Source organism: Balaenoptera musculus, chromosome 14 (assembly GCF_009873245.2).
Source record: "Balaenoptera musculus isolate JJ_BM4_2016_0621 chromosome 14, mBalMus1.pri.v3, whole genome shotgun sequence".
Lineage (NCBI taxonomy): Eukaryota > Metazoa > Chordata > Mammalia > Artiodactyla > Balaenopteridae > Balaenoptera > Balaenoptera musculus.
Genome location: NC_045798.1, coordinates 66,934,445 through 66,946,317, shown reverse-complemented (window position 1 = coordinate 66,946,317; position 11,873 = coordinate 66,934,445). Strand labels below are relative to the sequence as shown.

The following is an 11,873-nucleotide window of genomic DNA, read 5'->3' as shown; positions in this document are numbered from 1 at the left end:
CTTCAAGGGTTCAGTAGCCACATGTGGCGAGTGGCTACCAAATTGGGAAGTGGCTGGAAATCATGAGGGGATGGGGCTGGCAGCTGGGAGCTGCTCTTGTCATTGACCGACCTCTGCCCTGCTCAGTTCAGCGCAGCCTTAGGCAGAATTTTGGAGGAGATGAAATTGGCCCCAGAGGTCCCTCCACATCTTCCCCTGCCACCTGGCACTCACTACTCTCCCACAGTTGGGTTCACACAATTCTGACCCAGGTGAGGGCTTTATCTAAATCCTTCCCAGAGCCCCTCCCCTCATGGAACTACCACGCAGTCTCGTCCCCTTTTCTGCAAAGCACTGCTCACAGGAGGCTGCTGTGACGAGCTACCTGTGCCAAAGTGTGAAAGGATGCTGGGGGATACAGCCCCTCCCCATCCAGGTCAGGTGCGGAGGTTCAGCACAGGCTTGGGCAGGAAGGCTACTGAGTCAAGGCTCTTCTCAGCCCCCGGAGTCCAGGCAAGGGAGTTGCACATAAAGGGGTGTTAGTCTAAGGTCATGGGGTAACCGATGGGAACCAGGGGCAGAAGGTGCAGTCAGGTCCCCACGAGACACTGAAACTGGGAGAAACCTGACCAGCACTAGGGCAGTTTCTTTGTCTCTCTGTCTCTCTCTCCTCTTGCTTCTTCCTCTCCCTTTGTGATTAAAGATACACAGTGAACTTGGTCACCTCACAGTTCTGAGGTTGGTTTGTCCTCAGTTCAAGCAACAGCAAACACTGACAAATGTCTCTGCATCTTAAATCTAAATTCCCAGGAGAGAGAACGTGATTGGCCCAACTCAGGTCAGGTGTGTGCCCTGGTCCAGTCACCTGGGTGGAGGTGGGACAGGTGAGGGAGGAAGGTCACCATAACACAAACGTGGATGCAGAGGACTCCCCTGTGAATGTGGGAGTACACTTCTCAGAGAAGGGAGGTTGTGGGCTGGGCAAATACTTCAGATGGTGGGGTTTTGCTCTTGACTTTTGTTTTTAATGGAGATGTGGATTTTCCACATGTTTGATGTAATGTAAAAACCCCAGAGAACAAATAACACTGAAAGTGTTATTTATTAGGTACAAATTTGGATCCACCATTTACTATTGGTATTATCTTGTTTATCTTAATTACTAATCAAACACTTATAAAGCACTTTCTACACATCAAACACTGTATTGTACAAAGACTAAGTACTTTACATATTTTAACATCTTTAATCTTTGCAATGATTCTATGAGATAGCTATTATTATTATTATCCCCATTTTACAGATGAGGAAATGGAGGCATAGAAATGTTACGTAACTTGCCCCAGGTCACACACAGCATGTGAGTGGTGGAGCTAGAATTCCAGCCCGGGCTGTCTGGCTCTATTATTCCTGTTCTGAAACCCTATGTTATACTGACCTTGGATAAGTTATTTAACTTCTCTGTGGCTCAGTTTCCTCATTTCTAAAATGGGTTTAATGACATCTGTCTCCTCAATTGTGGTGAGGATTAAAATGGATAGTACATTTAAAGCCCTGCCCTCTTTACTAGTCAGGGCTCTCCAGAGAAACAGGACCAATAAGATGTGTGTGTGTGTGTGTGTGTGTGTGTGTGTGTGTGTGTGTGTAGAGAGATAGAGAGAGAGAGATTTATTTTAAAGAATTGGCTCACACAGTTATGGAGGCTGGAGTCTGACAAACCTGAAATCTGCAAGGTAGCCCAGCAGGCTGGAGAGCCCAGGAATAGCTGACATTGCAGTTTAAGCCCAAAGGCTGTCTGCTGGCAGATTTCCTTCATGCTCTGGGGAGGTCAGTTTTTTTCTCTGTTCAGATCTTCAACTCATTGAGTAAGGCCCCACCATATTATGAAGGGCAGTCTGCTTTACTCAAAGCCCACTGATGTAAATGTTAATTTCATCCCAAAACACTCTTAAAGAAACATCCAGAATAACGTTTGACCAAATACCCAGCCACCATGGCCCAATCAGGCTGGCACATAAAATTAACCGTCACACCCTCTAATCACACCTGGTAGGTGCCTGTAGGTAAAGAGTCTGGTCTTTTCCTTCCTTCTCACCTCCAGAGCCCCCAGAGCACCATCTTCTTGAGGACTGGAGCTGGCCGTGGCTCAGCCTGACTGTTGCATCCTCAGTTCTCAACTGTGCCTCTTGCTTCATGTGGTCATTCCTCAGGCAGCTGCACAGCCAGAGAGCTCCTTCAGCCGCAGAACTCCGCAGCTGCAGCGCGGTGTTCCAATGCAGATCTGGTATCGTTGGAAATGATTGCTTCCCAAAGCAATCCATCATGCATGTGGCACAATTGCCCCAGTGGTAATAACCACGCTGACAGAATGAGCAGTGAGCTAGCTTGCAAATCTGGTGACAGTCTGGGCTTTCATAAGCAGACTGTGATTTAATAAGAAAAGGCATCTCGGGTGTTAGATTGCCTAACACCTGCCTCAGCATGCATGCTATTTCTATTATTATATTTAAATAATGCTGCATATTCTTAAAAATAAGTAGACATATTTTACCAAATAAGGTTTCTATTACAAGCAGCTGTGTTGCCTCAGCTTTGCTGTAATGTTCACATTAGACAAACTCTCACGTGACTTTAGAATTGCAGGAGACACAAATATATTCAATGTCACCATGCAGTAGAGGGTTAACTCAGCAGAGCCTAGTACAGCTGATCCTTGAACAACATGGAGATTAGGGACACCGACCCCTACACAGTAGAAAATCCACATATAAATTTATGGTCAGCCCTCTCTATCAGTTGTTCTAGATTTGCAGATTCAACCAACTGTGGATTGTGTAGTACAGTAGTATACATTTATTGAAAAAATCCACATATAAGTAGACCCATGCAGTTCAAACCCCTGTTGCTCAAGGATCAACTGTACATTCCAGAGGAAGGCTTATCTTCAGAAGCACTGGCCCTTGACTAGCCCCTGAGAGATAATCTCTGAGCCTTTGGAATACCCTGCCTGATAAGAATGTTTTGTATGTCTGAGGCTCTGGGCCATGCTGTATCAGTCTGACTTCTTGGGGGGCTGGAGACTGAGTAACATAGATCAGTCCAGAGTCCTCCATGACTGATCCCCAGTAAAAACTCTGGACACTGAGGCTCAGGTAAGATTCCTTGGTTGATAATACTTCACATGTGTTGCCACACATTGCTGCTGGGAGAATGAAGCATGTCCCCATGCAACTCCACTGGGAGGGAAAACCTGGAATCTTGTACCTGGCTCCTCCTGGATTTAGCTCATGCACCTTTTCCCTGTGCTGATCTGTATGCTTTCATGTAATAAACCATAACCATGAGTATAACAGCTTCTCTGAATCCTGTGAGTCCTTCTTGCTGTGAATTATCAAGCCTGAGGGTGGTCTTGGGGACCCCCAACACAGTCACTTGGCTGAGAGTTGCATGGTAGGGGGCAGTGGTGGAGAGGTTGCTTTTGGGAAAGTTAACAGCAGGAAATTTATAATGAAAGGGCTGGAACTGGGCCTTGGAGTGCTCACCAGGTGGGGAACTTTGAAGGTCTCTTATTTGCATCTCAGAGGTTTTATATAGTTGCCCCATTTATCCACTCAAACCATAAAAGTCTGCTGGGCAGTCCCCTTTTCTCCCTCTTTATCCCCCATAGCGTCTAGTGCAATGCTCTGTGATGTGGGTGGTACCCTACCCAGATAGGTCCCCTTCAGCAGTGAGTCTGCCAATTGCCCAGTGGTTGTGGGTTTGGCTGCTGAATGGCTCACGGCTGCTCCTAGGAGAACTGCTTTTGGTGAATAGGTTCTGCTCCTCCACCGTACCCTCACAGCCTGCAACCAGTGACTGGCTGACATGGAGGCACAAAAGGCTGTCCTCTTTTCCCCAAGGTGGGGTCAATCCCATGGTGCAATGTGTGCTCCAGAGCTCTCTGTGGGGTGGAGCTGAAGCTGGTTTTTAGCCTGGACCATGTACTTGCTGAGTGTTCTTCCCCAGCCTTAATCTGCATCCCATACTCCCCCTCGTCTTCAGGCATCCCCTCCATCAATCATTTACTCAGGAATCCCCATCCCAGGATTCCTGAGAACCAAGCCAAGACGGTAGTGACTAAGCTCTGATGGCCATTGGGACCCCTACAACCATATTTTGATGCATCTCAGCATGGCTCACAGTGTCCTTGTTTCTGCAAAGGAATTTCTCAGTCATTTAAAGCTCTATCTTAGTTTTGAGCCCATGAATTAAAGTGGAGAAGATGTAAGCCTTGTTTTGGTCCAGACAGAGGGTGGAACAATTGTTGGATGGGAGGTTTTGCTCTTAGACACAAACTTGTCATTCATATGCTTGTTCTTTCCCATAACAGAGCCTGTTTGCAACAAGCCTGTCAACTAAGATTGACCAGAGGGTCTGGGTGGAGTAGGTGCTCCAAGGGCCAATCTGATCCCACATTGTCATTGCCATGGGAATTAGCCACTGGGCGCTAAAGTAACAGGGCATATGAGTGTTAACATTCCTGTTAGTCGAGAATGTGCAGAGCAAGAAAGAGACATCAGTGGAGACTAAGTAACTTGAACTCTGAATGTCAAAGCCTGGAAGGGTTTTTTATGGTCTTCGTGAAGTTCTTAGTGTAAAAAGCAAAATTCAAGTCTCAAGGATCAAAGTGGCCCTATGCACAGGCAAGAAAAAAGCTCCTGCGCTCACACCACAGGCCTGCCAGTAGGTTCTGACACAAAGACCCCCATTGGTTTGACACCAAATCTCAACAGTGACGGGGATTACTGATCCCAGAGTTTGATGAGTGGGACTAATGGCTGGGACACTGATGCTGGGCTTGGGATGTTTAGCAGATTGAAAGGAAAAGCCACAGGTAGCTTAGGTAGCAACCCAGCTTAGGTAGTACCTCCAGCTTCTTTCACCTCTACTTGCTGAAGCTTTATGAAAGTGCAGCTTCCTGCCCTGTGACCAGTTTGGATTGTTATAGGCCGGGAGGAGGGGATAGGAAGGGTTGAGAAAACCTGAGTGTATTGCCAACACTAGGAGGTGTTCTCTGTCTGGGTCTTGAACACTCTTCAACATTAAATCCCACTGTTGACACCTGTGGGTGTAGTTGGTGCTCTACCGAGACCCCTTTGTCCTCATCTTTCTGTGCATGCCACTCCAACTTCCACCTGCCAGCACCTGTGTCCTTTTGCCTGTGGCCTTTCTCTGTCCACTGGAGCCTTTGCTGCAGTGCAGAACAGGCCAGAAGTGCTGGGGAAGTGACAGCCCAGAGTGTGTTCATCAGCCAAGGACGGGCAGGGTGGGAAGGCCCTGAGGTGGACGTTCCACTCTGCCTAATGGAGCTGCTTTGCCCACAGTGGTGACATGCACCCTTGTTGGCTTCTTTCCCTTCCCCATCACTTCCTCATCACCTCTCAGTGTCTCCTGAGGTCATTCCTCCCACCCCCAAATTATTTGCACTTGATTCTTTGTCTCAGAGTTTGCTTCTGAAGGAAACTAAGCCAGCGCCCCATTTGACTTTCCTTACTGATAGAGCCCCAAGCTAGGAAGAAGCTATCGGACCAAGGACCAGCCTTGGTCAGAAGGTTTGGAATTGGCTCCAAAAGATGGTTTGAAATCTACTATATGGACACTGGGCCTGACCCAGGTGATTCTGGAATGTCTTCCCTTTCTACCAATCTGTGTAGATTCTCCCCTCGCCTCCGCTGCAACCGCAGACCCTCAAAACGCTGGCCTTCATGGGTACAGGGAGAAGCCAGCCAGGCTCCAATGGCTCATCCTGTTAAAGACGGGATCAGATAATGTGTAAATGAATGAGAGAGTAAGTAAATGAACAAACGAATCTATGTTCCAATAAAGCTTTATTTGGCCCATCCTGATCAAGTTTAATAACGTTTAATAGGTTTTTCTAAAACATGAGTAAGTAATAGCAATTCCTCTGTAATAACAATTATATATGAACTCTTGGTCAAGATCAGCAGCTTGTTCCTTTACCAAAAAAGTAAAGCCGCCCTTTGAGGACAAATGGCACATGAGGAGTGGTGTACATTTCCTTTTCTTTAAAAAAAAGAAAGAAAGAAACCCAGACACTTCATATTTACATATTTTCCATTTAAAAATTGGTCAGTATGGTTGTTCTTAAATACAAGTTTCTAACGTGTTGCAGGTTTCAATGCACAGATCCTAGTTAGCTGATTAGATTTAAGGTGTGGTTGAGGTGAGGGTGAACCCAGCCTAAGATCAACACTGAGGAATCCTCTGTTTACAGACTGGCTCCTGTGGGCATCTTTGGGGGAAGCTGAACGCCAGTGGTGGAAATGGCAGAGCATTTCCAGGGGGCTGGGTTCCATGTTTCTGCAGAGGGCCTGCTGTGCCCACACGCCATCCCCCCCAGGCTCTGCGTACAAGTGCACCTCTGGTTTGGCATGCTCCGAACTCATCCTGGCCTAAGCTAGGAGGGACATGGTGGCCTCGAGTCCTTTCTTTTGTCGTGGGGTCCCCGTGCTGGTGCCTGACCCCTGAGGGCCCTCGATGTTGGCACCCCACCTTTCAAACCTTCCTACCTCTCCGGATTCCCTGTCCCCAAGGCCTCTTGCTCTCCAGTGCATTTCTTCAGGGCCTGCCCTTTGCCGGGGCTAAATGGATGATCAAAATCAAGGGCAGTATTAATGAAGTCGGATGGGCCCTGTGTGAAATCTTCTCTCCTAACACATTTGCTCTAGGCAGGCACCTCGCTGCTTTCCTCCAAATGAGCAATTCATGCCGAGAACATGAGTTCCTAAGGTAGGCTTGGAGCGGGGCTATGAGTATGGGGGTTGGGGTGTGGGGCAGGCTGGAGGGATTCTTGGAATTGCTGTCTTCAAACTCACCCGTGTATGACATTCCCTCCGGAGCTAGAGCTGTGTCATTGTGTCTGTGCGTGTGTCAGGAAAGTGCATAGGAAGTTCTGGAAAAGGTGTGTGCACAGGCCTGGGAGAATGGGTTAATTTACCCACAGAGCCCAGACTGGTCTGATCTGCAACCAAGATTTCAGACCACGCAGGGGTGAGGCAAATACTACAGGGGTGAGGCAGATGGGAATATTTACGTACTTGAGGAGCCAGAAGAAAATATGCTTGGTGACTAGGGGAAAGAAGCTGGCTCAGTTTCCAATTTCAGAATTCAAGGGGCATTGCTCTGAGTAAAAGCATGTAGAATGGGTCAGATGGTAATGGACAGGGAAGAAACATCTTGAACCAAGTCTTCTGAGCGAAAAGCCAGAGTGACTCCAGTAGAGGAAGACATTGTTTAGCGGACAGACACTGGCCTGGGGGCCAGGGGCCTGGGATTCAAGGCTTGCCCTGACACTGACTAGGCCCTGAACTTACAGTCACTTTGCTTCTCTGGGCCTCACTGTCCTTCCACATCTGTCAGCTGAGGCTAGTTGGGCCAGGTGGTTCCAACGCTCTGCCTGCAAGGTTCCACTGCCCACAACCACCCAGGTGGGGCCTGCAGACTGCTAAGACATGTTTCTGCCCTGTACACCGCCACTTATAAAAACACAAGGGCCTCTTCCTCACTGGGAAAGTGATCAACCCCCAATCTCGGCTGCTGTTCAAACCCACTCCCAGAGGTTAAAGGCTAGTTATTAAGGCAGTTTAAGAAATGGACATTCCTCTCGCTCCTCGGATCCTTCCTATGTTCTGCTAACCCCAAGGCAGCAGAGAGGGGCGGAAGGGGTGGTGCAGATGCCAGGGAGGCGGCCCCCTCCTGCCAGGCCCTGCTTTCCCAGGATGGTCTTCGGGATGGCCTGGAGCGCCCTTCCGCCGCCCTCACCACCTTTCTTTGGAGAAGGCCTCAGTCTGCACGAGATCGCCAGGGTGCTCGGAGATACACGCGCCGTTGAGGTCGCCCAGTTTATTGTCCGGCAGGTCCTCGGGCTTGGTGCAGAGCTTCAGGGCGCGGGAAATGAACACGTCCAGGTCGAACTGGGGGCTGGAGCCCCCGTCGATGGGGGCCGGACGGCCGGGCGGGGAGGCCGACAGGCGGCGCTCGGGGCCGTCGGGGGGCGGACTGGCGCGCTCGGGGCCGCCCTTCGTGCTCTGGACCCACTGCGCGATCTCCAGGAAGAGGCTGGCCGGCTCTTCGTCGCGCGGCCCCGCGTCCGCCGCCACCGCCGCCACCGCGGCGGTGGGGGGCGCCCCGGCCGCCTGCTTCCAGTGCGACAGGTCCAGGATGAGCTTGGGCTCCGAGTAGTGGTGCGGCTTGTTGTCGCGCCACAGCAGCTTGTCCAGGTAGGACGGCGACCCCACCTTGTAGTCGCAGGAGTGCCCGTAGTCGGCCTCGAAGGCGCGCTCCATGGACGAGTGCGACTGCTCCAGGAAGCGCTCCGAGCTGCTCTGCGAGTCCTTGCGCGGGTCCACCTGCACGTCCTCCGCCAGCGGCGCCGAGCCCGCGCGCGGGTCGAGCTGCACCTCGCTCGCGTCCTGGTACCTGTCGGGCCGCCACTCCAGGTCCGACGACAGGCTCACAGGGTACCTGCAAGGGTAAGACAGGATGGCGATTGGACCCTTCCAACCGGGTTGGCTTTGTGGGGGGGGGGGAGCCAACCCCCCTAATCCCTGTCTGCCACCCACAGGCCGGCTTTCCATTCCTTCCCTCCAGCTCCTTCCCTCACCTCCCAAGGTGATGGGACAAAGTTACGGTGAACCCCCAGGGCTCAGGTAGAAGGACTGATTGCCCGGCTTAACTCTTGTATCCTTTTGTATTCATTCAATATCCTACAAATATTCCTTGAGCACCTCCTATGTGCCAGGCGCTGTTCTGGGCATTACCAGACACAGCAGGGAACAGAACAAAATCCCTCTCCTCGTGCAATGGTACTTTCTAGTGGATCCACCTATGCAGTGCTCCTCAAACTTTGATGTGCACACAGATCACCTGGGGACCTTGTTGAAATGCAGATCCTGATCCAGTAGATGAGGTGGGGCCTGAGATCCTGCATTTCTAACAGGCTCCCAGTGATGCTGATGCCGCTGGTCCCTGGCCCACACTTTGAGTAGCAGGGCCCTAATGAGGGCTTCACAGCCTTGGCTCAGATTAGAATCACTTGTCGGGGGTGGGGGATTCAAAATAAAGTTCCATGCCTGCCCCACATCCCCAGTGCTGATTCAGCAGGTCCAGGGAGGGGCCCAGCATCTGCGTGGTTTTCAAACCTCCCCAGGTGTTTCTAAGTTCCAGCCAGGGCTAAGAACCCCTGCCCTAGTGGATCTGGTTGGAGGCCCTGCAGCACCTTGCATAGATGCTGAGCAGGCAGGGCGTACTGAAGGATTACGGACACCCTCAGGAGAGGCCAGAGATCCTTGGAATTCTGCCCTCCGTCAACTGTCCTGCAGCCCTGAAGAGCGAAGTCCGCTAGCCAAGAGCAAATGAAGGGCAGGTGGGCAGGCCAGCAGCTTGGGCTGAGCCCTCCCTCCCTGTGCCAGGTGTGCTCTGCAGAATGGAGGGGGCGGGGAGAGGCAGGGAGCCCAGGGGAAGCCTCAGGCAGCAGCTAGCCGCTCCAGGAACAGGAGGCCTAGTGCTCACACGGGAAAAACCAAGGACAGACAGGTTTGGCTGCGTGAACGGGCAGGCGGGCAGCCGCCGTCCACGCCTTGTGGTTTGCGAGGCACAGGAAGGCCCCAGTTCTGCCCACCCTCCCAGTGATGCCATTAAGGTAGGAGTCACTCCTAGAGGTGAACACTGCCTCCTGCCATGAGGGTCCTTGAAATTGCAGGGATTTCTAGGAGGAAGAACTTGTGAAGCCCGTCACCTTTGGCTGCTACACGCCAAGGGCCAGACGTAAGGTGTCTGCAGTCTCCAGGCAACCCTGTGGCGTGAGTGCTACCACCTGCTTCGTAGATGAGGACACTAGCATTCAGAGGTAAGCAGTTTGCCCGAAGCAGCAGGGCCTGTGGGAAGGGGTTTGTCATGGCCTTTGTCGCCCGCCTTCCTCATGCAGGTGTGATGGGAAGGGTCGAGAGCAGGGAACACCAGGTTTAGAAATGGTCAGAGTTGATGGGCAGGGGCCAAAGAAGCCCTGCTACGGTCTTCCTGACACCAACGCCATGCCATAGCCATGATAAGCAGAGGACAGACCCTGCAGAGCCAATGCTCCGTGCCCCCAGATGCCGTGGAGTGGAGGAGGAGGGGCTGCAGGAACCACAGTCAAGGGCAGGGCTAGCATGGGGGTGGCAGAAGAGAGAGTCTTCATTAATCTCTATTTGCTGGCAACTCTTGATGACAACAATCAACAACAACAAACCAACAAACCTGTCCCGAAATAGCAACGCTGCCCTGACCCTCCCTCGGAGCCTCCTTAGTCTGAAACCCATCATCTGTCAAATGACTGAAAAGGAGAAACTGCTCATCTGTCACTTATGTAACTAGCTGTCACATTCTCGCAACAGCAGCGCTCCCACTTAGGCCCCCTCGGAGTCCTAGCTTCTAAGCCCTCGACTTCTATTTCTAAACCGAGCAGCTACCAGTGCTTCCTCCCAGAATTAGCAGATGGTGATGCGCAAATGTTTAGCTGCCTGATCTAGGAACATCAGAACAGGAAGGGACCTAAGAGATCATTGTGTGCTTCTGCGGAGATTGTCAAAAACTGTATCTTCTACCCAACTCTAATTCATTGGCAATGACTTCCGGGCACACTGTGTTGAGAAGGATTCTGAGGCCCGGCTCAGTTTAGCAGGGAAGAGTCCTGTGATTGCTTAGCAGTGTCTGACATGGGTGCAGATTGCGGAGGGCCCCACATAGGCCAGGAATTAGGTGTGTGACACAATGCCAATCTCTAACCTCTCTGAGCTGTGGCTTCCTCGTATGTCAATGAGCAATAATAATAATGGTGCCTCCTTTACTGGCATCTCAGGAGGTGCAAATGATGTGAACGGCATGAAGGTGTTGTGTGGTGGTAAATGTCACGTTGTTTTCTTGTCTTGCGTTGCTGCATTTTGCTTTTCTGGGGCAAATTCCCAGCCTACTAGACGTGAGCTCTGGCTGTGGGTGCTCATTAAATGCTTGCCCAACATTGTATTGAGCCCTGTGTGCAGTACACTCGGGGTGGGTTGGAAAGCTGGTGGTGGCCGGTGTTGCACAAAGGCAGGCCCCTGACCACGCATGCAGGACATAGCTGGTCATCTACCGGGAATGTCTGGGGACAGGAGAGAAAGGCAGGAAGCTAACCTGGGGAAAGCGCCCTATGGGCTATAGAACTTGGGAGACAGAAGGAAAGGTCATGGAGGATCAGAGGCAAATAGAAATGGGAGGACGGGAATGTGGGTTCCAGACTCCAGGGCTGGAGTCCCTGTAACTGCACCTGTCCCAGTTGGAGAGCTGGCTCTGGTTGGCGGCCATCAGCAGGATGTCGTCAATCTCATCCTCTATGCGGAAGGGGTGCTGCGAGGTGGGCTCGTCCTCGGGGCAGGAGTACGGGCTCATGTAGGGATGCTGCAGCCCCATCTCGGCAGTCAGGCGATCCATGGGGTTAAAGGTCAGGATCTTCTCCAGAAAGTCGATGGCTGTGGGGAGCAGAGCAGGACAGGAAGGTCATTCGTGCCCTTGCCAAGCTGAGAATAAGACTCCTCAGCATGGGGACACCCCCTAGCGTGTGTACTTTTCCATTTGTAAAAAGGCTTCTGGATGTTTCCTTTCTCAGGATCGTCACCACAATCCAGGGACAAATTCTGAGCAGATGCTGCTTTTTGACTTCACTAATGAATTACTAGAGGTCCAGGGGGGCACAGTGACTTGCTCAAGGCCACCGTTGGTTACAGGAGGTCCAGGGCTAGAACTCTGCCTTAGGCTGGATTTCCCCAGAGACAAGGAGTGGGGTGGAGGTAGTTTATGTGGCAGTGACGCCCGGAAGC

General features: G+C 51.4%; 1 protein-coding gene across 2 annotated transcripts in view; it reads right to left on the bottom strand.

Annotated features, from left to right (window-relative positions):
* Positions 1-5,829: 5,829 nt before the first annotated feature.
* The window catches only part of MAPK4 (mitogen-activated protein kinase 4), a 181,469-nt gene continuing 175,425 nt past the window's right edge, over positions 5,830-11,873 (bottom strand). For both annotated transcript variants that reach the window (XM_036823954.1, XM_036823955.1), the window contains 2 exons: positions 11,324-11,525; positions 5,830-8,502 (listed from right to left, as the gene is read on the bottom strand). In XM_036823954.1, the coding sequence (XP_036679849.1) occupies positions 7,797-8,502; positions 11,324-11,525 (908 nt within the window). In that variant the 3' untranslated portion in view covers positions 5,830-7,796. The remainder of the gene's footprint in view (positions 8,503-11,323; positions 11,526-11,873) is intronic.